The sequence below is a fragment of the Triturus cristatus genome, chromosome 3_1 (genome assembly GCF_964204655.1).
Source record: "Triturus cristatus chromosome 3_1, aTriCri1.1, whole genome shotgun sequence".
Lineage (NCBI taxonomy): Eukaryota > Metazoa > Chordata > Amphibia > Caudata > Salamandridae > Triturus > Triturus cristatus.
Window position 1 is genome coordinate 879,627,473 of NC_140583.1, and position 27,030 is coordinate 879,654,502.

At 44.9% G+C, this 27,030-nt stretch overlaps 1 protein-coding gene across 1 annotated transcript in view; it reads left to right on the forward strand.

Annotated features, from left to right (window-relative positions):
* The window catches only part of STK39 (serine/threonine kinase 39), a 1,405,344-nt gene that overhangs the window by 404,586 nt on the left and 973,728 nt on the right, over window positions 1-27,030 (forward strand). The window contains exons 4-5 of the mRNA XM_085645380.1: window positions 11,969-12,110; window positions 20,261-20,316. Coding sequence (XP_085501506.1) covers window positions 11,969-12,110; window positions 20,261-20,316 — 198 coding nt within the window. The remainder of the gene's footprint in view (window positions 1-11,968; window positions 12,111-20,260; window positions 20,317-27,030) is intronic.

The following is a 27,030-nucleotide window of genomic DNA, read 5'->3' on the forward strand; positions in this document are numbered from 1 at the left end:
CGCTGGAAATTTTGGATCAGGACCCACGAGCCAGGGTTGATAGGGTGTCCAGGAGGTTCAGAAGCTTGGGGAAGAGTATCATGTACCTGTTGGTGCAAAACACGCAGTTTAACAGTCAAATCATACAGGTAATCGAGTAGTACTGGATGTTCAATCTCACTAAACTTCGTAGGCCTCGGTACACCCCATACGTTGGCCGGACGGCCAAAAACGACCTCGTAAGGGCTAAGTCCCACTCGTGAGTGTATGGTCATTCTGGTGGACAGGAGTGCTAAAGGCAGAGCGTCAGGCCATTTAAGACCGGTGCTCGCCTGGATTTTGGCCAGCTTGAGCTTTAAGGCTCCATTGTAGCGTTCTACTAATCCAGCTGATTGGGGGTGATTTGCAGCATGTAACTTCTGCTTTATCCCTAGCCCTTCACATACATTCTTCATCACTTTACCCACAAACTCACTTCCATTATCACACCACACCATTCTTGGCATTCCAAACCTAGGCAAAAATTCCTTCACAAGGGCTTTGGCTGTGGATAGGGCAGTGTTATCTTTCAGAGGATAAGCCTCTATCCATTTTGAGAAAGCACAAACAACCACCAGTACATATTTCAGGTTGTTGCACCTTTCCATGTGAATAAAGTCCAGCTGCAAAACTTCAAATGGACATGATGGGGGTGCAAAGTGACCAGCTGGAGTGGGGTTCCCCTACCAGGGTTGTACTTCAAGCATACTATGCAATTCTTGACCACATTCTCTGCACACTTGGGAATCCCAGCATTCTGCCATACTGGAGCCAACAACTTGCATATACCTTTCGTACTGATATGTGCCATTCCATGTGCCATAGTAACCACTGGAAGCACATATGCATCAGGCAACAACCATCGCCTATGTTCTGTCAGATCAATCCAACAACCATTCTCATCCAACTTACCCATACTTTCTCTCCACTTGCTTAACTCTTCCTCTGTGGCTTCAGCTTGAAGCGACTTCACACTCTCTATTGTGTTCTCACACATTCCCACATCATTAACCCATCTTGCGGGGCCTGCAACATACATTCTAGTCTTCACATTCTGTGCTGTTTCTTTCGCGGTCTCATCAGCAAACGCATTCCCACGTCCAACATCATCTGTGACTTTCCTGTGCGCACTGCATTTCATGATCGCAACTTGCAACGGTAGGGTCAGTGACTCAAGGAGATCATTCACCAACTTGCCATTCTGAATTTTAGCTCCATGCGACGTCAGGAGCCCACGCTCCTTCCACAGTCGCCCAAAATTATGAGCCACGCCAAAGGCGTACTGGCTGTCTGTGTATATATTTACTCTCATTCCTACAGACAACACACACGCTCTCGTGAGGGCAATTAATTCCGCTGCTTGGGCCGAATTATGTGGCACTCATGCAGTTTCCACGACCGTGTGTAAAGTCGTGATAGCATATGCAGCAGTCGTGTCACCATTAGGGAGTTTGAAACACGAACCATCCACCCATAAAGTGCCATCACACTCAGTCAGGGGAGTATCTTTTAGATCTACTCTCCCTTTCGTCTCTTCTTCTGTTCTGAACAGACAGTCATGTTGCTCAATCTCATCTGAGTCTGCTGGAATTGGCAACAATGTGGCTGGATTCAGCGTATTGCATCTCTTTATGTGTATGTGATTTGCTAACAGTGTGAGCTCATAGCCTGATAATCGCGCACTAGTCAAGTGTTGTGTCTTGGTTCTATTTAATAATGTGTCTACAGCATGTGGAACCATAACGATCAATGTATTGTCCATTACCAAACCGGCAGATTGTCGGATAGACATTGCTGCAGCAGCTGTCGCTCTCAGACAGCTTGGCAATGCCCTCGCTACAGGGTCCAAGGTTGATGAAAAATATGCGCATGGGCGCGGTCTGTCGCCAAAAGGCTGTGTTAACACTGACAACGCACAACCATCTTTCTCGTGAACATACAATGTAAAAGGCTTACTGTAGTCAGGGGTACCCAACACAGGAGCTGAACACAATGCATTACGCAATTCCACAAAACTTCTCTGGCACTCTTCAGACCATGGGATAGGATTCGGTGTGTCTTTGCATGTTAAGGCTAACAAAGGTTTTGCCAACAAAGAAAAACTAGGGATCCAATGCCTACAGTATGAAGTGATGCCCAAGAAAGCACGCACTTCTCTCTGTGTTTTTGGCACACTCAACTGTGCAATGGCTTGAATTCTTTCTGGGGTCAGTTTCCTTCCCTCCTTCGATAAGAGATGACCTAAGTAGGTCACTTCTTGTCGACAATATTGCAGCTTAGAGAGAGACACTTTGTGGTGGAAAGCGGATAAATGGCGCAACAGTGACAATGTGGCTTCTTTACAGATCTTTTCAGTATCCGCAGCGATCAGTAAATCGTCCACGTACTGAATCAGGATAGCGCCACTAGGTAAAACAAGTGCATCAAGCTGCGCTTTCAAAGCTTGACTGTATATGGATGGACTCTCACAGTAGCCCTGGGGAGCGCGTTTGAAGCGGAAGCTTCGGCCTCCCAGACTAAAACCAAAAATGTCTCTGCTCTCTTCTGCAATTGGGATACTAAAGAAGGCATTCTTTAAATCAATCACTGAAAACCATGCAGCAGAGGCTGGAATCATCGTTAACAAGGCAGTTATATCAGGGACAACCGGAAACTGTGGCACAACAATCATATTAACCTCTCTAAGATCAATCACAAATCTGTAAACAGGTGGCTGTGAAGGATCCTTTCGTTTTAAGACAGGTAAAATCGGACTATTGCAAACGTTGCCTCTTGTCTCTTCAATCACACCCTTATTAATCAAGTCGCTGACAATGTCTAACAATGCTTTCTGCCCTTCATTAGAGATCTTGTACTGGGGAATACGTGGCAGTCTGACATTAGCCTTTAAAGTCACCACATATGGCGGTATCTTCAAGAGGCCCACATCATTGGGACCAGTAGCCCAAAGGGCATCCGGAAGGGATGACAATTCAGGTGGCATTGTATTTTTAGACAAATACATTGGGGAAATCACTTTCTTGCCTAATGTAAGTTGTACTCCTGAAGGAGAACAATACAGTGTAGCATGCAATCTTTTCAACAAATCTAATCCCAGTAAATTCTCACCACAACCTGTTGTTAGGATCAGGGGTGCTTTCAACTCGCAAGGTCCAACAGAAAGTGACATGGGACTAGAAATCGGGTTTCTAACCGGGGTGCCAGAAAAACCTACTGAAACATTTATATCGCCAGACAAAGGTGCGCCAGGGAGTTTTGAATGCATGATTGAACTCTTTGCAGCACCAGTGTCTAGCAGAAAGGGCTCCGTTACATTTGCTGTAGTCACCTCAACATACGGTCCACTCTGATCCACTGGCACTGAAACAACTCCCTCTCTCTGTCTATGGCTGTCCTAGTAATCATTACTTTCTGCATCACCATCCTCTGCATAATAATCATTATTATAATACTGGGCCGTATTACTAGTCGCGTTAGCTTGCTGATCAAAGCTATTGATGGTACTTTGAGGCGGCAGAGGACGCGCGTTCTGGGGAGCATTTCCACGCCCTCGGCCTCTAGGAGCTTGCTGACCACCCCTACCTCTTGCGCCATACGCATTACCGTTCCGCTGCATTAATTTAGGGCAACTATATTTATAATGACCTTCCTCTTTGCAGTATGAACATTGGTTGGGACCTACAGGGACACGTGGTTGATAATACCCATTCATTTGCTGGTTGTTCTGGAATTGTTGGGGTTGGTGATAGACACCTTGGGGTTGTCTATAATTATTCTGACCTCCACGTGGCGGATAGGCCTGCTGTAAAAGGACCTTTGTCTTTAATTCCTTCGTTTTCTTCTCTGTTCTATCTTTCTCGTCCTTATCTCTATTTTCATAATACTGTGCAGTAGCCAGTATTTGCGCTGAAGAAGAAACAGCCCAAGAACTTTCTGAATCTTTAAATTTTTTACACAGGTCAGGAAGTAGATTCTGCACAAACTTATCCACAAACAACCGTTGGCCACCCTCAGTACTCATATCTTGCCCACTGTGATCAATAAACGTTTCTTCAAACCTAGTAAAGAAGTCTGACACTGTCTCATCTTTCTTCTGCTTACATGCAGATAGCTTGTCCCAATTTACGCGCATCGCAGGCATTATTGTCTTCATATACGTGATGATTCTACCAGGCAGTTCAGCTACTAAAGGTTCTGGTTTCGCGCCACCAGTTTGTCTAGCATCAGCAGCAACGATGTTAGCCCATGTATCCCCTAGTTCTGCATCGTGATCTACATTACGAATTGATCCCCATAGAGGCTGTGGAACAACATTACCAAATAACATGTCTATGTCGGCCAGATTCATAACGCATGACCCTGCCGTCTGTGACAACTCCTTATAATAACCTGCTGGGTTTTTACGGGGATCAGGCAATGACTGCTTAAGCGCTAACACCTCAGAGCGCTTCCATGGAACATGCACCCAAACACGCTGGAAATGCGCTGGCACAGCGGGATTACCGGCACCAGCTGCAACTGCTTCCTTCCATACCGGGGGAACTTCTCTCATGGGGTATTGTCGCGCTTTTACCTTTTTCCCCACAAGGACATCTTGTTCAAACAATGACTGTTGACAATCATCATTCCTGAAGGACAATACAACCGCAACTGCTTTATCTACTTCGCGGTCCACAATTATACCAGTTCCAAAATCGAACCTCACTCTACACAATTCCTGCGGGCTCGGATTTTTACCACTATCTTCCAATTCTTCACAGAGAATTTCGCACATTTTCTCAAACACATATCTCTGTTTTGGGGCATCCCACTGATGGAAAACGTTGACAACTGATTCCACATCATACAGTGAAGGGAAAACAATCCATCTACGCGCCATGTTATCTATTACCTTTTTCTCGTCAGGGTTAGGCAATTGGCTACGCAATTGCTTACGCTTTAAACCAGGAGTCGCACCAGACGAATCAAAGAGAGGAGACATTAATGTAGTAACCACATTAGCTAAGCGCTGTCGCGCTGAAGGAGAAGTTGAGGCAAAAACAGGGGGATACACGGAGGGAAGAAAGGAGGATGCAGAAACAGTTACTGGAGTGGTGCAAGGAAGAGTGTCAGAAGAGGCAGCTGCTGTATTAGGCAAAGTCGCAGGAAGTGCGGGGGCAGTTGGAAGCACAACTGGCGGCCCTTGAGAGGGCTGCGTTACATGGATAAGAGCCGGCTGCAAAGCAACTGGCGGTAGCGGCAAGGCTTGCAGTATATTGACTGGAGGTGGCATATTCACAAGCTGGGGAGGTGCCGTGGCATTCTGAGCATACGGGGGTGGCGAACTCAACAAATGTGACATCAGGGGATCTTTCTCCTTTTCTTCTAACTCATTCTGCTTAGAATGTGGTAAAGCTGGGTAACATTTGTCAATCCCTAACTTGCGCTGCCTGTGCAATTGCTCACTCATCTGCTCCTCCTCATTGTCTTTAAATTGTACAGCTGCTTGCATTACTGTCATACCTTTCTCTCTCTTATTCTTTTTCGCTAACTTAATTTCCTTCTGTTTGGCTTCCTTTCGCCATAAGCGGAAAGAGTCAAACATCGCCGGCCGGGCTTTCTTCTTAAACAATTTAATTTCCAAATTATCTAAAATATCGGTATCGAAACTACCATTTTGGGGCCATTTTAAAACACCGTCTTTCCTAGTGTAATGGATCCATACTTCGTTATATGCAATGGGGCCTACGCCATGTTTTACATAGAGCTCATAAGTTGGAGTTCCAACCGGAGGAACCGGACATGATTCCTCTAGCTGGAAATCTTTTCCACAACCCAAACAGAATAATCTACCAAATATTCCAGAACCAGGCATCTTTACTCACTAGTCTAGATCCAAACGTCAAAGGATTATCGATTACGATATTCTCGTGAATACACGAGTCCTCTGGCTTTGGCGTTTGCAAACTCCAAATCACTAATTCAAAATGATCCCGAAGGATACCAAAACAAATGGGAGACGCTCCACTTATACTTAACTGAATATTGCTGATCGATGGCGTCACCAGAAGACTCTCTCGATTGTTTCGCTCTCTCAAATTCGTCAAGGGTCCAAAACAGGTCGATTAATCAGGGCAGCAGTCCTTCGTAGCCGTCGGGACGCGGAGAACCTCGCAGAAAAGACTTTCGGACCACGTCGACATGCAGGGGTCGATGAAGTGGCGGCCTTCCTCCGGAATTTCCACACGAAGCTCCTCACGAACCTCTGGCTTGGACTGGTACCGCTGAAATCGTCCCGAGTTGGGCGCCAAACTGAAGTACTGGGTATTTTAGTCCCAGCGGTGCAGGGGCACACACCCTATGACTTCTGGGTTCACCCTGTTCCAGACCTACAGAAACACAGAGTCTTCTGGGTGAAGTCAAAGATTCGTTTATTGGCTGCAGACCAATTACAGGTATCCTAGAAGTACAACAGCGTGTATGTTCTCAGGAGACTGCTGAAAATCATAGGAACGGGCTTCTCCTTAAGTACAAAAAATCATGCTTCAGGCACACATTCCTTGGTTTACGATATGGCCATTACAAGTATACATTACAAACGAAAAAACAGAGTCATGATGACCATCCCACATTCCAGTTCGGCCAGCCCACAATGATTTACACAGTAAGGTTCAGATCCCACATTTGATGTCAATAGACCCCCCAATAAACATGAGCATCTCCTGTTTTGGGAAACAAGTCATAAAGCAGGAACAAGCAGGTGTGACCAGCACTTATTTCACAGCATCAGACATCTACCGAAGTCTCTTAGACTTCCGTAATGCAGGTATTCAGATGCAGGAGAGACACGAATGAACACCCATAGAAAAAAGTAAAAAACATACACAGTAAAGCTTTCAGTTATGAACTTCTCTATGTTATGATGCCCTTTTAAGCACATGGTTAAATTGCCTTTCCATTCTCGAGAGAGGGATTGGTAATTGTAGAAAAGATGTGCATTCTTCAACTATGTTTGTATCCTCAAAACCATTGGGGAGCACAGACAGTTGTAGTAAAAGATGCACTGAAGGTGTCAACTGTTTAGGGGTAAGACTTCACATCGTCCTCCTCTCTGATACCTCACCTTCTGTCTCCATCCCAAGGTAAGGTGAAAAGTGAAGCTCTGAAGACTGAGGTTCAGAACACACTGTTGCCAAGTGACTTTTGTTGTAATGCGCATCCAAGCTGCTGAGGCCTGCCCTGGACCTTCTTCACAGCTGCAGCATTGGTTTGTGTGGTAGCACCTGTGCAGGGACAGCTTTGCTTAGTGCTGCTGCATGCTTCCTTAAACTCTCTCTAACCTGGGCTCTCCAGATCCGAGTCATGAATGGATCATATGGCACTTTGCAGTTGCAACTCATGATATGAGTGGGCTAGGAATGGCCATACAAATTGGCCACATTTCTGAGCATATCCCAATATTTTGGGGCTCACACTGTTCATTTGTGTTTCTGAAGAATTGGGAACATCTGTAAAATTGTATCTGAAATAGATCAATAAGGCAACACTGATCAGCTCACTTAATGCAGATGCGCAGTCTCCACGAGAGTCCGCTGTTGTGCAAGCTCATCAGACAAAAATAAATTATTATTGACACCCCTAGAGCACTGGAAGAAGGCCAGTATCCTCAGCTATTGATATATGACACAGGACACCTATATAAACATAAACTGAATGCTGCTATTATTGATTCATATCCCCATGGACTCTGCCTGTCAGAAAGACCGCACCCGCCCCTTTCGTGATGTCTCAGAAGCATGTCCCGTCTCAAAGGAAGCTCAGTCACACCCTTTCCTTAGCGTTAGGCATGTCATGCCCCTAGTATCATTGTGTGTGATTGTGCCAGGTAGGTCTCTTTTCTGCCACTCGCAAAAATGAAATCGCAAGGCTAACCTATCTCACAATCTCCCTAGGCTTGACGCCATGCTAATGGGCAAAGCCTTTTTTTAAATTATTAATATTCTCATGCAGAAGGCTGAATTTTTAAATTAAAATGTTCTCTGTGATGTTTCCAGTTATAGAAATATTGTGATGCGTAAATGACAATCTACCATTCCTTAGCTTGTTCATAAATTGGTGTAGGAGGTGTTTACAATGTTTACAATGTTTACAGTAAATTGGAGCAGCCTAAGTCTGTGTACATGGATGTCGTGTGAGGCTGCAGGAGGATGGAGTGCAGCAGCATGCAAACCTCTCCCCGGTGCTCCGCCCATTTTGGCTGCTGCCTCATGCCAATCATGTGTAGGTGCAGCCATTAAAGAATTATAATCCCATCCTACCTCACACTTTATGACCTTAACATCAACCTCACACAAACTTCACCTACAATTGCATTAGCTTTACCTCAACGTTGATTCAAATTCAGTCTGCCATCTCCTTCACCTCTAATTACCTCAGCTTCATTCTTGCCCGAATCTCCACTCAGCCTAAGCTCACCACCACTACATTTCTTAATGTGAACTTCAACCTCTCCTCAATATTATCTCCACCTCAAACCCTCCCCATTTGAGACTCAACTCTACCTCACTGTCCGCATCTCAGCCCAATCTTAGATCATCCTCATGCTCAATTTTAACTTTAACTTCACCTCATCTTCATCAAAGCCTCTCCTTTCTCAGCCCCTCTCATTTGACCGTTACCGCAGCATCATCTCAACTGCACCTCACCTCCACCTCACAGTGGCATAGCGAAACTTGAGGGGGGCACCCCTGCAAAGTACATGGAGAGGGGCTCCCCACGCTTAGTACCCAGTTCGGAGCTCTTAGGCAAGTGGTCCACTGCCCATGCATAGTGCCGTAGGGGGCCCCTGGAGCTCCGGCCCCCCTGCTCCGTCGGGGCTGAGGGGGATTTTTTATGCCACTGCCACCTTAGTGTTATCTCAGTTCAACATCAAACCTGCTCATCTCAACTGCACGTCGTTGACCCCCAAACGCATTTTTCCTCAAACTTTTCTCAATCTCCTCTCAAAACCACCCATCATCACCTTTGTCTCACTGCACCTCATCCTTGCGTCAAGCTTACATCACCTTGACCTTCACTAAACCTCACAACCTTTTCTCAATGTCACCTCAAACTCAACGTCATACTATTTTCTTTAATGCAGATTATTATAATTAAGTTTCATTTCTTCCTATTTTCATTTAATGGTACTATAGATATAACAGAAGGGCTGTCTGTGGCTGTTGTGGGAGGAAGCAGCAGGACGAAGGGTGTGATTGTGTTTAACCCTTTAGGGTCCTGTTTTCTATGCTGAGTAAACAAAAGGAATTATAGATGGATGGATGTCAGTAATTCACTGAGGGGTTCCAAGTGATGCGAAATTGACAAGAACGGCCCTCAAGTTTTTTGTGCTGTCAGTTTGAACCCTGACGTGGTACACTTGACATTATTGACAACTATCCATCCGCAGTTTTATAAAATCCCCAAAATTCCACTCACCTGCTCAGATGAGCAATGCAGAGCAATAGGGATCAAGGCGGACCCATACAAAAAATAGCCTCATCGACTCCAGTACTCTTAAAATACCTGGCATCCTCCACTCACCCTTTGACCCTTATGTGAACACTTCCCTCCTGGTCCATTCCTAAAAACTGTCTTAGAGTCCTGCCACCCTCCCTCCATCACCCTCAGGAAAACCCTCCCTCCCCAGCCCCAACCTCCCTAACATCATGCCACGCTCCCAGCATTCTCCTTGCCCGGCCGGTATAAAAACAAACCTAGCGTCCAACCGATACCCCTCTCCAGCCTCTGAAGCTCCCGCCACCCTAACCCAAAACTGCGCTCTCCGCACTCACTCAGAGAACTCTTATTGTACTGCCAGCTTCTCTGTGAACGCTGCTTGTAAGTACAGCTCCTATCCCTGTGAGCGAGGATCTGTGTAGAGCCAGTTTGATCGGCGTGGTGGCGGTTACCAGTCCAAGAGCAAAATCGTTTCCCCTCACCTTCTTCAGGTCTCATGAGGCCAAAGTCACCGCAACTTAGTGCACGTGCTTCGGGGCCAAGTGCTTCAAATCTATGATATCAGAGCAGTGAAAAATCATTGGGAGAGGTTTCATATAGAAGCCGGGCATAATGTTTATGTGAATTATTTGTTTCCAAATGCCATGTGGCGCCAGAATAATCGTGGACGCTACCCAGTGGTCGGGGCCAATATATTATTGCGTCATCCCAGATTCTAGAGGGTCAGGTGCATATATTTCATGGTCCAACTTTTTAAAAGTGGGCCCAGGCTTATTATATGACGTACTCTCCCTTTACGTTTTGAATTTTTGTGAGCAGTTTAACCATTGCGCCACTGGCTCACCAGGAGGAAAGCGCGTTCTACGGGTAAAATGTAAGGCTGCCCGGGGGGGATTGCGCAGCGGCCCGCCCCTTGGAGGGCGGCCACCTTAGTGCCACAGGAAGGCACAGGGGTGGGAGGTCGAGTCCCTGGGTTAGTCCGGGGGAGACCCCAACAGATAGCTGTTTCCGGCGAGGGCGGGGAGGAGACAGGGGTACATATACTGTCTCCGCCCCCTCCTCGTCCTCTTGTCCGCTCGTTCGCCTTGCCTTGCAGGTTTTTTCTAACAATTTTACTTTGTGTTGCAGGAGGAGTTACAGGGCGATCCAGGGTCTGCACATACCAAGGGGTACATCATGCAGCTTCACAAAAAATCTACAAAAGGGTCTGAGGGGGACTAGTTTACAGACTACAATACCTTCAATCCCCAGAACATGTCAACATACACTAACAGAAGGTCTTAAGTCTAAAGAAAAACAAAACGCCGCATGATGCTATATATACTGTGCACACCTCTTCAAAGAATTAATGCATCACTAGGCAGGGAGATTAAGAGTCCATCAGCCCACCCTTATTGGCGGAGCTTCGTCATGTGAGACCCTAGGGGGTCAAAGTCAGGGCCCCTACACTCTCGAGCCACCCGGCTCTACTGGGTACCCGTCCCAATGATCCCCAAAGAGGAAAATCTCCTGCCAAAGTGTGCATCAATATTTCAAAGAATTCAAAGAAATGCAGTGCTATAACGTGATAGTGCTCTAAAAATAACTACGTGGTCAACAAATATGTTTATTGTGAATTGACCAGGTGTCATATCTAAAAAACCAAATTAGTCAAAAAAATATACGACTAATTCCTGACTTGGTCTCTTAAGGTCAACCTTAATCATGTGAGACCCAATGGGGATCATTGGGACGGGTACCCAGTAGAGCCGGGTGGCTCGAGAGTGTAGGGGCCCTGACTTTGACCCCCTAGGGTCTCACATGACGAAGCTCCGCCAATAAGGGTGGGCTGATGGACTCTTAATCTCCCTGCCTAGTGATGCATTAATTCTTTGAAGAGGTGTGCACAGTATATATAGCATCATGCGGCGTTTTGTTTTTCTTTAGACTTAAGACCTTCTGTTAGTGTATGTGTACATCATGCAGCAGCACCGCGGGGTGCTAAGCCAGGATACCCAGGGATGTTTTAGCGTGTCCCCTGGAAGAACGACGGCGCCCCGTTAACCGAAAGGCGGTTGTGGGTCTGAGCAACCGGGGGCTGCCATGTATGCTCCGCCCACCCATCACGGGTGGGGGCGTGTGAAGCAAGTGGACTGGTGGTCCACGGATGGGAGGGGTGGACCCTCCCAATATTTGGTATACACCAGTTGGCGTTGCCATGGTGACTCTAGGCTTATCAGACGGGCAGGCGGCATAGGGCTGGCCTGCCCTGGGATCGCCCGTAAGATAACCCACCTTGTTTGCATATTGGTTATGCTAATAAACCTGCAGCAATATTTCTCCACTTACATTACAGTGTCGTGTGTTTTATTTATGTACTTATGTACTTATGTGCTTTGTGATAACTGTTGCCGATATTGGCACTATGGCCGTCGTTCAATCTGAGTGTAAAGAGTGAAGACCCGCTGATGTTTAATACACATTTTCATTTTAGGTTCAATGCTGGATATCATAAAGCACGTCGTGAACAAAGGAGAACACAAAAACGGGGTGTTCGACGAACCCTCAATCGCGACTATACTGAAAGAGGTGCTGGAGGGGTTGGATTATCTACACCGGAACGGACAGATTCACAGGTTTGTGTGTTACTGCAGGGTTTCCATAGGGGGGCGTTTATAAACCCTCTGGGCGGTGTTATTTATGGTTTGTGCTAATGTGTGGCGACGCCCTATTCAGCACCTTTTCACATATTTGCAAGTGGGTTGTTTTTCACCATTTCTTTTGTTTTCACGAGTGCAGCAGCAAAAATCAATGTTCACATTTGACCATCAGAAACACGGATTTTACCTGTTATGAGATATTTCTCCAACAAACAAGATAAACGGTACAACATGTTCAAATGGGTTAAAGAGAGCCGTGGTGTGGCACATGAGCACTGACCGCAAAAATAACACTACACTGGAGAGCTTATGTAATGCGGCGAATCTGAGCCTTAAAAACTGTAACAATGCGTATTGTGATTTTTCACGTAATTTCTGATCATGTAACTAATGAAGCAAAACCCAGATCACTGCTTATTCATTCGGAAAGTTTTTCTGAATATTAAAGCAGCGGTTGTCCAAATGCATTTGCTATGTGTGCCTTTAAAATACCTCATTATGTGGGATTAATATGGAGCCGGATCATATAGCCTGTATGTCAAAGGTTTGAAACACAATTTGTCGGTAAAGCGGGAGCCCTGTTGTTGTTGTTCCTCCATCTCACAAAGGCCCTGGCTATGAGCAGCGCAGTGTATGGATGTTGGAACTACTGGCCCAAGATTCACAGCTCCCGACCCGGAACTGCTCCCCCCTGAACCATGAAATTGGAAGTTTTTATTTCCGGAATCACCATGCAGACCTGGAATTACCGGGTCCAAATCCACAAGGGCAGGCAGGGGGTAAAGGGAGGTGGAGGCTGTTGTGGGTCAGGTGTGGAGTGAGAGTGAGGGAGCAGGGCTGGCTGTGGGCCGAATAGGGGAGCATTGCACACTCCCTCGTCCTGTAGAAGGGGGTCAGGCAGATTTCAGGTTGCAATTGTACCTGCAGTCCCTGCCCAAGCCCGCACAGGATTTTATGAGCCAGCTCTTCAAGCAGGTAAATTGGGGCTCAGAGTTGGCCTTTGGTAATGTTGAATGTAGGAACAGCGAGAAGGCTTTGATCAGCCAAGCAGTATCCCCCTAGATAGTCCGCCATAGTATACATACAACGTGTGATTCACTCACTACTCAAAACCTCCCCACAATCTTGTCTTAAGGAGTGGCAACACAGTTTCTGGATTAGCCACCGCATAGTCCTTTATTCTCATTAACTTTGATAATTTACTCAAACATAAGCATCATTAAGAATTTCCTAAAATTAGCTGAAGGACAATGAGATGCAAACCAGAGTCAGAAGGTTACATTAGGCGAAAGACTGTATTTACATTATAAACATTGCAGCAACCATCAAGACACGTACATTGTGGTGAAAACCCATGTTCTCGTTGTGCCAGCAGGCCCCAACTTGTACCGACCCCTAAGTACCACCCAGGGCATCCCCGCAGCATTGATGGGAGACATTGATCAGCAGTCATTGGTAGCAACTTTCTCCAAACCGCCATTCCAGAGGTAACTACCACACCAGGGCACTGCACAACGCATCAGCCCCACCGTGTACCTGAGCACAGGTGCAGCCCCCAAAAGTTCTAACTCAGGCATCTCAGGTAGGACAGGAGAGTCCAGGACAACCAGCAGGTCAGTCCCCCCTCCCACCAGCACGGTGCCCAAATGAATGCTCCCCTGTCCAGGGGTCAGTCAGTCCAGAAAAAAAGTCCACTTCTGGGTATCCCCTGCTATTTTGCCTCCAGGGCAGCCGCGGCCCGTGGTGGGAGTTCCGTGGGGCGGAAACGCGGGGCGAGGGAGGGGCAGGGTGGGGGGTACTAAAAACCAGAATATGGATAATTGGAGGTAAGTAAACAATTAAATAAATAAAACGAATTTCGTAGTGCGTGCTGCATCGCATTTTGCGATGCAGGTCGTGCAGCTCTTCCGTTTATGATGCAACTAAGGGCGCTCCATCTGAGGTGCGGGTGGCATCAAACAGGTAGCCTATAATCAGCCTCTTGCAGGTGGAGATCACTGATTGACCACTGAAGGAAGCACTACTGGTGAAGCACTGTCAGTTATTGGCCAAGGGACCATCAACTTTAGCGCATTGGCTTGCCCACTTTATGTGGGGTGAATGTATGGATGCTGATTATCCTTCACGGTGCATCCATGGGGAACATGAACATTTTCAGATGGAAGATGACTCCAGGAGTGACGACCTGCTTCAATATTTTGTTTCTCTGAAACAAACACCCCACTTAGGTGATATGTTTCTGAGAAACTGGAAATAATGCCCAGCGGGCCACCATAAGGTGGCCCACCACGGGTTCTGGAGCCTCAGTTTCGCTGGCTGTGGTGTGAATCTCCCTAGCATTTTAACCTTCAGAGGCTGACGAAATAGGAAAAATTGAGTTGAAAAACCTTTTTGTAGCGTTTTTAAATCTTAATACTGCTATAGCAAGTAATAAACATGACAGCAATTGTCATAATATATGTTTTTTTATGCGTCTTTAGCAGTCGGCAGTGCAGTATGCGTATTTATGTTTAAAGTCATTCTCGGCATACATAACTTAAACAATGAACGGAGCTCAGTAAAATCCTATTTTCATTATTTTGATTGATACTGCAAACTGTGCATGCGAAATCCCTGAGTATATCATAAATGGCCACAGGTGCTTGGCGCATGCCCTGTTATAGCAGTAGGAAGGTAGGCCATTCCATACAATTACATTTCTAAGCATAAAGTTAATGTTGACGCTTAAAGAAACTTTAGTATGGACAAACATACGGTCTTTTTAATTAAAGTATCTAACCAAGCATACCATATTCAGTAATGACATAATGTTAAGAATTTCTACGGAATAATTGATTGAGATATGGTGAGTCACAAGTTCACATTTAATACTTTTAGTATGTGTATAATAATAACTTTCTTTTCATGTAGTATTTAATACCCAACTTCAACCCGTCAGTATGCACTGAAATTCCAAGATGTTGCTTTTACTCAGTTTAATGGCAGTGATTAAATCCTCCTCTGATGGATGCGAACTTGTGATTCAAACTCGAGACGTGCTGGGCACAGAAGTGAGTATTTCGCACATTTAGCCATCTCACCTGCACATAGATTGTAATTGAAATTGCATTTATATAGCGCTTACTACCCCATACGAGGCGTCAAAGCGCTTTTTCGTCGAGTAGCATGCTACTCTGGAACCCAATAAGGATTAGTGGGGAATTAGTAGAGTGAAATATGAAATTAATTTGAGCGGTGGCTATGTTAGTCTGTTATTTGGATTGAAAAGGATAGTGGAGGGATAGAAGAGGGAGGGTTTGCATTTATATAGTGCTTGCTACCCCTGATGAGGTGTTGAAGCCAGAATGCTTTGGCATGCACATATAAATGAAGATACAGAATTCAAATGAGCATATATGCAGGGGGCAGTGCTCGCTGTCCAACTAAAACATCAGAATTTGTATTACTTTACAATACACTTGAATGTAACACACCTAAAATAAAGTTTACTTAACAAAACCTTTGGTAACAATTAGTTAAATCATTATTTATGTGCCATGCCGAAAAATTTAATATTTTTAGAGTGATTCATATGTTAGGTGAAATATGACACTTTCAGGTTTGTTTTTTGAACAAAGAAACAAAATCAATTTAATGTATTGTTAGATTTAGGGTGATTTTCCCCCAAACCTTTTGTCTTCCTCCCTCCATTTTTGCTTATCTCTTTCTTGTTGGCCTTAGGACTCTGTGCACTTTATCACTGCTAACCAATGCTAAAGTGCATGTGATCACTCCTTAAAACATGGTATGGATGAATTAATGAATGGATGAATGAATAAATGGCTTATATATAGCACTTAGATACTCAATGAGTGCCTCGGCACTAAGCATCAAGAACAGGTGAAGAGGTGGCAGCATTCTCTAAAGTTTGTACATGTACGTTTTCAGTGCTTTTTTGAAAGTTGCTTCTTCAGTGATTGATCTCAGATGGCAAGGCATCTGATTTCACATGCTTGCTGCAATAACCGTGAGGGGGGAACACCTCTCCATTGTTTTTTAAAACAGGGATCTGCTAAGTAGCCAGTGTTATGAGAGCACATCGACCTCCCTGGTCTGTACTCCTTGATCCTCTCATTCAAGTAGTAGGGACCATTGTTGTGGAGGGCTTAGTGGGTCAGTGTCAGGGTTTTAAACATTATGCACTTGTGAACCTGGAGCCAGTGTAGTCTCTCTCAGAAGTGAGATACTGAAGAGTAGGCGGACGGTCATGTTCTGTACCACTTGCAGACGCTGAACTAAGTAATCTAGTAGTCCTGGGTACCGAACATTGACGTAGTCCAGCCTATATAAGATCAGCGCCCTGACCACTGTGACCAGAGATTCATGAGGAAGAAAGTTCAGGAATTTCCTGAGTATGCGCAGAATCCAAAAGCATGACTTACTACCTCCGATACTTGGGCACTAAGGGAGAGTTGTGAATCAAACATAACACCCAGATTTCTAGCCTCCGCCATAGGAGGGGTGGAGGGGGGACATTGTTGGGCCGGGCTCCGGACCATCCTGGGAGAGGGTTCAACCCAAACAGTAAGATCCCTTTTTTTCTGGATTGCATTGTAATTTGTTTACCCTGAACCAACCAAGTAGCGCCTTTATGCAGAGTGCACATGTTTCTTTTGCCCTTGCTGAGTTTCCCTCATATGTCCACAGGAGTGCATATTGTCTGCGTATGATATGACCTTAATGCCAAAGGATTCGACCAGAAATACCAATGAGTCATATATATTCATTAAAGAGAGTAGGACTCAAGGCAGAGCCCTGAGGCCCCCCCACCCCCATTTCAAAGGTTTAGCTCTGGAGGAGAAGGGCTTCATCCAGAGTACCTGCTCTCGATTCTCCAGAAAGTAGCCCAGCCAGCCCAAGGCTGATCCATTCACCCCCAGTTGTTCCAACTTATGTAGCAAAAGGCTGTGATCCACTGTGTCAAAGGCTGCTGACAGGTTTAACAGCACTAGAGCTACATTGAGTCTTGAATCAAGGCCGGTCTTAAAGGATTCAGAGACCTCTAAGAGGGCCGTCTATGTGCTGTGTCGTGCTCTGAAGCTGGATTGGGACGGGTGTAACAGCTTATTTTCCACCAGAAAAGTGGTGAGCTGTCAGTTCACCATTTATTTCAGATTCTTGGTGGCCGCTGGTGGTAGTGGGACTGGTCTGAAATTTGCGAGCACTTTAGAGCACGTGTTTGTCTTTTTGATAAAGGAGATAACGTTTACCCTCTTCCAGGTGTCTGGTACGATACCTGAATGAAGCGAAACAGAGAATAGCTCCTGGTAAGTGGGGGCAATATTATCTGCAATAGTCTACAGGGTATGTGGTGAAAAAAGGTCATCAGGGGATTCTGATCCACAATTAGCAAACAGTGTCTTCACCGTCTCCGTCTTGGATGGTAGGAAAAGCGGCAGCTTTGTTACTGCTGTAGGCCCCGCTATGTCTCCCGGTCCTGGAGCATGATCCACATTGTTAAGACCCCTCAGGTTTGCCTGAATTTTGGAGATTTTATCTTTAAAGAAGTGACTATGTCTGGAGCATAGGACTTGATTGGTGTTAGGAGGCGGGCCATCGTTTTTGGGTTCATGAAGCTAGAGAAGATCTTAAGGATCTCCTGCCCATTGTTATTGGCCTCTTTAATACATTGGGAGGAAAAAGAGCAGCGAGATCTGTTTGGTAACATTGGCTTATTTCCAGTTGGCACATTTAATTTACTTATAAGTCCCTAGTAAAGTGGTACTACATGTACCCAGGGCCTGTAAATTAAATGCTACAAGTGGGCCTGCAGCACGTATTGTGCCACCCACTTAAGCAGCCCTATCAACATGTCTCAGGCCTGCCAATTGAGCCTGACAACCTGACAAAATACTCTTTTTGCCAGGCCCAAACCTTCCTTTTTCATACATATAAGTCACCCCTGGGGTAGGCTCTGGACAGCCCAGAGGGAAGGGCGCAATGTATTTAAAAAGTTGGACATGCACTTTTAAGCTTTACACACCCTGGTAGTGAAAAACTCTTAAATTTGTTTTTCACTACTGAAAGGCCTACCTCTTCCATAAGATAACATTGAAGTTACCTTATTTCATTTAATAATCTGTAACTTCCAACTGGGATAGGTAACCAGTTCATGTTTGACATCTTTGGAATTATAACACCAAATCCTGTCTTTTGATAAAGTTGGATTTTAAATTGCAATTTTGAAAATGGCACTTTTAGAAAGTAGACATTTTCCTGTCTTAGCCATTTAGTGCCTGTAGCCTGTCTCTAGGTCACCTGGCTGGGTGTAGCTGACAGTTGTGGTTTGTGTATTCCTCTTAGACAACCACATACTAGAGAGCTTATCTGTGCATGGATGGCCTATATCTGGCAGGATGGGAGGGCAGAGCGGGGCACAGCTCTACTTACAGGTGAATAGGTTGTGTACTTTTTCCAAACAAAAGACTGCATACCCCCTGTAGTAAGCCTGGAGCCAGGGCAGGGGAGGCAGGAAACATGTGGTCTTCAAAAGGAAACCTCCATAATATATTGGACCTCAAACACCAACTCTTCAGTACACTTTTGGAACTGTGGATACTCTGCCAGGAAGAAGGACTGCTGTGCTGCTGAAAGTACTGCCACTTTGCTCGACTGTTGTCCTGCTAGGCTACGGCCATGCTGGACTGCTGCCTTGCTGTGCTGACCTGCTGCTTGTAGCTCTCTTGCCTGGGTGAGAAGGACTGGACCTGCTTCTGTTAAACCCAGGGTCCCAGAGTGACTCCAAGGGGTAGTTGGCTGGTCTCCTGACTAGATCCTTAGGGACACAAAGCTCTAGCAACCTTGAACCCAGCACCTGGACTCTGCCATCTGTGAGTCCTACCATGCCAAGTGGTGCCACCCCAATTCTGGACCCTTGGAAGTGGACCTAACTGTGCTCTGCCAGCTCATCTGTGGATCCAGCAGACCAATGCATCTCCTCTGCTGCGTGGTGCAATCCCGAGCAGAACTGACACACCGCCTCTGCTGCACGGGGTCTGTCAGTGCAAGTACTCCACATCGATTTCCCAACCTGCATCAGAATCGCTGACTGTTGCGAAGCTTTCCCGATGCAGGCCCTTGCATCACAAACCTTTCTTCGATGGCAGCCTTGAAAACAACGCAGGTTAACACATCGCAGCCTCACAGCTCATCAAAACTGATGCATTGCCTCAACCGCGTGACGCATCCTCAACTTCGGGCTTCGCATCGCAAGCACTTGTTGATGGGATCCTCGTCAACTATGCAGGACCTTGGATCGCAGCTTCACAGCATCTCGGAACCGACACATTGCACTGGCTGCGCGACACACCCTTAGCGCAAGACACTGCAACGTTCTGCAATCAGAATTTAAGGTACTCTGTTCAGCAGGCCTAACTCGGGCCCTGTAGTCAGCCCATGCTCCATCTCGGTGAACTTGAATGTATGACTTTATCCCGGTCCGGCGCGACCAGATGCCCACACAGGGCGCTTTGTGCTTTTTGGCACAATTTGTACTGAAATCTCAAAAATTGCATATCTCCAGTTCTACTGATTAGATTTTTGTTGTTTTGGTCTTGTTCTACTTATTACAATTACTCAATTTAATAAAAATCTGATGTGGGATCCTTTTGTGAGGTGTTTCCACTGTGTTACTGTTTGAAGTGTTGTTCAAATACTTTACATATTGCCTCTGAATTTAGCTTGACTGCTCTGTGCCAAGCTATCTGAGAGTTGAGCACAAGTTAAGTTGGGGTTTGCTAGTGACTTCCCACTGACAAGGATTGTAGGTCCTGCTGGAGTAGAGTTACACCCCCCTCAACCAGTTGCCCAATTTCTTACATGTATGTTCTTTGCTCCAAATGAATTGTCAATAGTTTTATAGGGTCATACCTGAAATGCATTGAAGCACTTAACTACCTCCTTCACTATAAGGAGTACAGGCAATGTTTCCATGGCAATAATGTAACCTATATTTAAACATGTATAATCATTGCCCTCATAAACCAAAAATGTGGCACCCCATCACAATGTATTTTAATTTGTAAGTATTGATAACAGAATTAAGAATACAAACCTAATATACTGACATTTTTTTTTCTGCAACACAGGGATTTGAAAGCGGGTAATATTCTCTTAGGAGAAGATGGATCAGTACAAATAGCAGGTAATGAACCCACAGCAATCTTATATAGGAAGTTATTTTATATTTTCTCTTGAAAGTCGGTGAAGCATCTATAACATTGAAAAAATGTGACCACAATAATGTACAGAATTCTACATTTGATTGTTTATTTTGTCTGTGTTTGTCAAGCTAAAACATAGACTTTACTTGGCAACTTAATTGCCGCCTTTGTTTGGTACCTTTAAAATCATTAAGGCTTTTTCTCTTTTAACTGGAGGAAAGAGTCAAACTCACAATCAAAGTTTCCACCTTGACCGTGTGTTACACATTTTCCTCTGCTGAGATGCTTTACAGAAAACCATCCTACTACTTGGGGAAGCACTTAGAAGTCGCATACGCTACGTTACCCACATTTTGGCTCTTGTAACACCTTTGTTGTATGAAGAGGTACTGAGCAAGACAGAAAAAGGAGGAGGATCTTTCAGAGCGCTGCCTTCTTCCTGCAGACACCTCCTCTAACTTTTTCTGCAAATGCCCCTTAGCAGCATTTTGCAAGCTGTAATGGGTCCTGGGAAAAATATAAATTCTAGAAATGTCTTGCCCGTTAATACATTACCAAAACGCAGACCACTGGTGTTGAGAGAAGAGGACAGTAGAAGAGACAAACAAGACCTTCAGACACAAAGCCAAAACATATCCCATTCTCTTGGCCAAACTTGCCTATTTTAGGCTTGGAAATGTTGTACTGTGCAGCCCTGCCAATTGCCACGCATCTTGTATTGGGATAACGCATTTTCAGTAATGTCCCTTCATTATCTCAATGTTTAATATTGTCATGCAAATTAAGGACTAACTCAGTTGACAAGATTAGGCTGGCATTGAACTGTGTTCTGAAGAGCTTTGCCAAGACCTACACCCGTCCGCTCTCTTTCTCTGTTACTGTTGGAGGTCTTTGGGCTAAAGCTTCACACAGCCCTCATCAAAGGTTGCCACAGTGCTGCCTGGCCCCTCCCTCACCCGTAGCATTGTAATCCACAATTTCAGCACAGATGAGGGTTCGCGCTCCTCCTGGGTATCAGCGCGGACATGAGAGAGGGGTTCCTGTCCTCCCCCTTCTCCACTACAGACGCCTGGCAAGTGGCCACCAGACTGCAAACGGTGCTACAGGCCGCTCTAGTAGATCTGGTGTCGTCCTGCAGTTGAATCCTCTCGGCTGAGAGCAGTTGAGCCAGGCCTTCGCATGTAGCCTGCCTGGACTGCCAGTGGGAGTCTATACTGAGAGCGTCACTGCTCTCCACCAAAGGTAAACTGGCTCTTGAGAAAATATGTTATCACTACACGCTGTACCTGTACATTTTAAAAGTGAAGTGTTGCTTTTTAGTATCCTAGAACACTTTTATATTAACTTATGAAGGTTACAGTTCTGCAAGAAGATATCACAAACTCTTTTCAGCATGTTTAATCAGCTGGCACCAGGAACAAATCGGACTCGCCCAGTTTTTTGGCAACAGTGAGTGTTCCTTAAGGTTTATCAGGACCTTATTGCCCTATTGTGGTTTCTGCACTCCCGGCATACCTCGAGGTCCAGCGGATGCCATGTATAGAGGCTGAGAGCACTTGCAGGGCCTGTAGCCTCTTCTGTGGTCAGCTATCTGAGTGGAGTTGCTGTTGCCGGAATAGAACAAGCTGCCTTTGATGAAGTCTGTGGTGACTGCACAGGAGAGACAGCAGGTAATAGTGGGAGGGAGCGAGTGTCACAGAGATATTTTATCTAACTTCTGGAGCCAGTAACCTGCCCTTTTGGTAAAGTTCCACTGCCTGAGCTGAGCTCTGCATTGCCCTCACTGTCTGCCGTCTGCACAAAGTTGAGTTCAGCATCAGTGAGGCTAGCTCAGTGTCCGTGCTGGGGCCTCTCCCAGATTGACATGAGCAATTGGTATAAACAGATGCTTTACTTCCATCCTAAACCACATGGTGCCTGGATGTTTGAAAACTGCCTGCTTGTACTGCGGCTTGTGCTGCGGCCTTTTTCCTGGGCCGCAGCGCAAGCCGCAGCACAAACAGACACATTCCAACTGCCATGCTGGCGGTTCTATCCTAATCGGGCAGGTGGGACAAGTGACTCATTGTCAGACGGACACCTGCCAGCAACGATGGCGGGCGGACACTCATCCAACTTCCATCATAATGAGTGCCTTCGTATTGTGCTTAGGTGTTTTGGCGTGGAGGTGGCTAAAGTCATTTTCTCCCAGCGTTCAGAAGTACCAAAGATCATCAGGCTGAGAGAAATCTATAGTGTTGCAATGATTCGGCCATCCGCACTGGGTGCAGCAACCCACGTTTTGTATTATGCTTGTTTAGACTAAGATGCATGTCCAGAAATGTTTTTCCATTTTTCTGTAACTTTGAATTATCTGCAGAGATGAAACAACGCTTCTTGTAGAGTTTTTCACATGTGTTTATGCCACAGATAACAACTATTGCACGCATATGAGATCTCTTTTCTGCCTGCACTGTACTGACTTATTTTAGGCCCCCTCTGGATCTCCAGATGTGCTTGGAACTCCGTATGTATTATGGATTAAAACTATATCTCCATGTAGAAGGAAGGATCATTGTTTCCAGACCTTCCAATATTATGAGGAAAGAAACATTGCTTCTTTGAAAACAGTCATTCAAATTCAAGGGTGCAGTTCTGCCTCTTCCTCTTCCACCAACCTGCATTATCGATGTGGTCCAACTCTGATAATCTTCCACAGAATCCTGCATTCTGCATGAGTGTCTGAAATTCTGAGGTTTATCATACATTGGGCAGGCCATTTCTAAGAGTTTCTTCATGATAGAAGCAACCATAGTTTTAGACTGAGATCTATCATGTGCCAGTTGTTAATGCTGTTATCTGGTAGGATTACTTACAGCAAGATTAGCAGTGCTGAATGGAAGAGTAAAATTGTTACACACATTGTAACTGCTAAACTGCCTTTGAGGAATAATATAGAAAGTGGTTTCCAATCACTGCCTCAGATTAAATCATGGATTATGGGGTGGCATAGATAACAGTCACTGGAATTTACTTCTGTAGCTTATTGTCAAGTTTCTTGACCAGTGTTATCATTGGTATTCCTAAGGCTATGCAAAAAGGTTGTCCTCAGTATCAAGAGGGAGAAGTATACAGCAGAAGTAGGTCATTAGGTGATCGCAGCTGCGGCCCGTGGAGGGAGTTCCGTGGGGCGGTAAGGCGGGGCGGGGGAGGGGCAGGGTGGGGAGTTCTAAAAACCGGAATATGGATAATTACATACGAATTTCGTAGTGCGCGCTGCATTGGATTTTTCAATGCAGCGCGCGCTACGAAATTCGTTTTATTTATTTAATTGTTTACTTACCTGCAATTATCCATATTCCGGTTTTTAGAACCCCCCGCCCCACCTTACCGCCCCACGGAACTCCCTCCACGGGCCGCGGCTGGGTGATCGCTATGCTTCGTGTGCTGTTCATGCAGCCAAATTCCTCCCTGTCATGAGGCACCAAAGGAGACAGCACACTCCAGTAGTTTGACCCCAAGATAAGGCCTACTGTTGCCTTACGATACTGACATCTGTTATGTTATGTTATATCTATTTAGTAAAGTGCAGCGAATTGAACGCAAAGGTGTATCTCAGAGCACGACCTCCACATCCGGTACTTTACACTCTTTGTGCCAGTTAAGGCACGAAGAGTAGGATTCACAGAACTAACTTAAGACTAAATCCTAAACTTACCACTTTTGGTATTCACAGAAGTTAGGATTTTGTCTTCAGTTTGTCTCAAGACAAACTTAAGACAGATTTAAGACAAACTTATGACAGACTTAAGACAGACTTAAGACAGACTTAAGACAAACTTAAGACAGACTTAAGACAGACTTAAGTCAGACCTAAGTTAGGATTTTGTCTTAAGTCTGTTTTACGTCTGTCTTAAGTCTGTCTTAAGTCTTTCTTAAGTTTGTCTTAAGACAAACTTAAGACAAAATCCTAACTTCTGTGAATACCAAAAGTAGTAAGTTTCGGATTTTGTCTTAAGTTAGTTCTGTGAATCGGCCCCTATGTTCTCCTCACAGGTTGTTTTTCTCCCCCACAGAAATGGTGAAATTAATGGAGAGGGATGGTCAGATGGCATAGCTGATATCAGGATAAGTAGTCATTAGATCGAGCCCTCAGTCAGCGCGCAAAGAACTGCTCTAGGGTTGATCTGTGGTAGTTCACTACTTGAGGGAAGCCCCGCCCACTTCCCCGCCAATTTTTTTCATTGGCTTGTGTCTTTGTCCTTCCTAAATGCTGCCTTCTGATTGTTTTATAGGCTTGTTATTCTCTCCTTATGACAGCCATGTCATCATTTGTATCCTTCCATGGCTACTGGCCCTTTACTTCGAGTGTTGCACAGTATGTGTTATTTAGATTGTTAGCACTATTTTTTTTAATGAGGTTCTCCCGCAGTCTGTGCCTTCTCGCCCCCCACTCGCACTCTCATTGTTTAGGCCTTCTTGCCCCCTTGCCCCCACCCGCACTCCTGTTTGCAATGCAATAGGTCTCGCGTAAATCGGAGTCCCTTTTGCATTGCAAATGCTTGTTTTTATCTGTTTCCCGGTTCCTTTACCAGCCTCTCTGTCCAATTCCTTGAGGGGTCTGAGGAACCACTTCCTGTGCAACATCCTGTCAGTGACGAAAAAAAAGAAAGGGAAAAAAAGTTCAGAAAGATGCGTAAATAAACATGTAGAAACCTCATCCGTTCACGGCTCCTAAACATTATAGGACAGTCTGAAACAGCACTGCCCAGCTCATCGAGATGGTATAAGCCTTCAGAGCTGCATCAACATGTCGAGGAGACTTGCGTGGGGTTAGACCTGGGCGGTTTTCCATGATGCTCTGTGTTGCAGTGCGTCATGGTTAGTTTGTTCATGTTGTGGGCTTCAGTCCTGTGCATTTAGCCATTCCTCTGTCAGCTGTTGCCCCTCCGCCCTGCCCTGCAGGTAGGTGTGTGTGTGTGTGTGCGCGCATTTTTACTAGCTTGTCTCCTTTTACTCTCTCTGTTCATGTCTTCTTGTTCCATAAGTTTTTAGTTCTTCGACTCGTATCATTTGTTTCATTTTGTTAAAAATGAAATGCCGACCTGTGATTTGAGATCATTGTGCCTTCACTTGTTTGCTTCCTCTGGAATTCCCACTGGGGCTTTATTTTTTATTTTATTTTTTACTTCCAAGGCAGTGGCCTTTACTCAATGCATGTTTGTGTTATCAGGGATCAGAGTGGAACAGAAATATTCAAATTGTTGGTTTTATTTTAAGCTTTTGGTTTATACAGCAGTCAACTCCATTTTGAACTGTATGTCACACATTTAAATGAAATAATTATTTTTTTAAATCTGGTGTAGAGGTCCTGATTTGGGTGTGCATTTATTGCACATTTGTCCGTGCGGGTTAAGATCAACTGACGCCAAAAATGTTGTTTACTTCTACATGAAGTGCTACTTTATAGTTCAGTTAGTTAGTGGCATGTGTGCCTCACTGTATCTGCGTGTGTTATTTTTACGGCTTTATTTCTTGTTACATAAATAGCCGATTCATAGGTGCAGGGAGTTTGACGTAATGTATGTTCCAACAGTTCCCCTGGGTAATCTGAATGAAACAAACCTTTCAAACATTGGAAGCAAGCTGTTGAATGAACAATACATGCATGTGACTGGAAAGACTTGAAGACCCTCATCTAATTCCGTGTTTCTGCCTATACGCGAAAGAGAATGCTAAAAGGAAATATAGCAAAATATGTTTAGACCCAAAAATGTGAGAAAAGGCAAAAAGAAAGGTGGCAACGGACAGAGTAAAGCCCGACCCAGGACTGTACTCCCCTTGAAATAAAGCATAAAATGACACACACACACACATCTATGACACCAGAAACAATTGAAGACAAGGCAATTTGATTAGCGAGAGCGTCTGTAAGTCCTAAACAGAACAAGCATTTGCAATGCAATAGGTCTTGCATTTACGCGAGTTTAAGCTTTTGGCATTGTAAATGACAATGCCTTTTATTTATGTTTCAAAAAAACAAATATAATAGGCATTGTCATTTACACTGCCAATAGCTTAAACTTGCGCAAATGCGAGACCTATTGCATTGCAAATGCTTGTTTTTTTCTTGTCATCGGCCCCTCTCCTAAATACTTCACTCTGAATGCCCTTTCATCTTTCAATAGATACAGTTCTACACTTGAGATGCACTCTCATTAGCAATAGCCTACCACAACCTTCTCACAGTAACACATTTCACTTTGCTTGTAGAAAGCTATGTTCCCCAAGTAACACTATTAGTGGGATATATATGCTACTTGCTGAGATAATACTGCAATGTCTACGATTTCCCACCACAGAAACAACATTCTTTAAGCATGTTGCCTTAAATGATTTTCTAGTTCACAAACCAGGGCCGTGATATACTAAGCCATTTTGTAGTTGTGCTTCCTGTAATTAACAAAATCACATGGTTTGCGACTGCAAAATGGCTTTTTGTTATGACCAAACCGCATTTTGCGATTCAGCAATTTATTATAGAATCACAAAATGGGTTTAGAAATTCTTAAATGGGCACTGTTTGTAATGGGCGAGTTTAGAGCATCCCTTCCCAATAGCTAGTTTTTAAGGTCTATTTCAGTTTTTTGTGTCCGAAATCCGGTTGCAGAACATATGAATTTACTGACATCTCATAGGAGGTGGTAACCCATTCA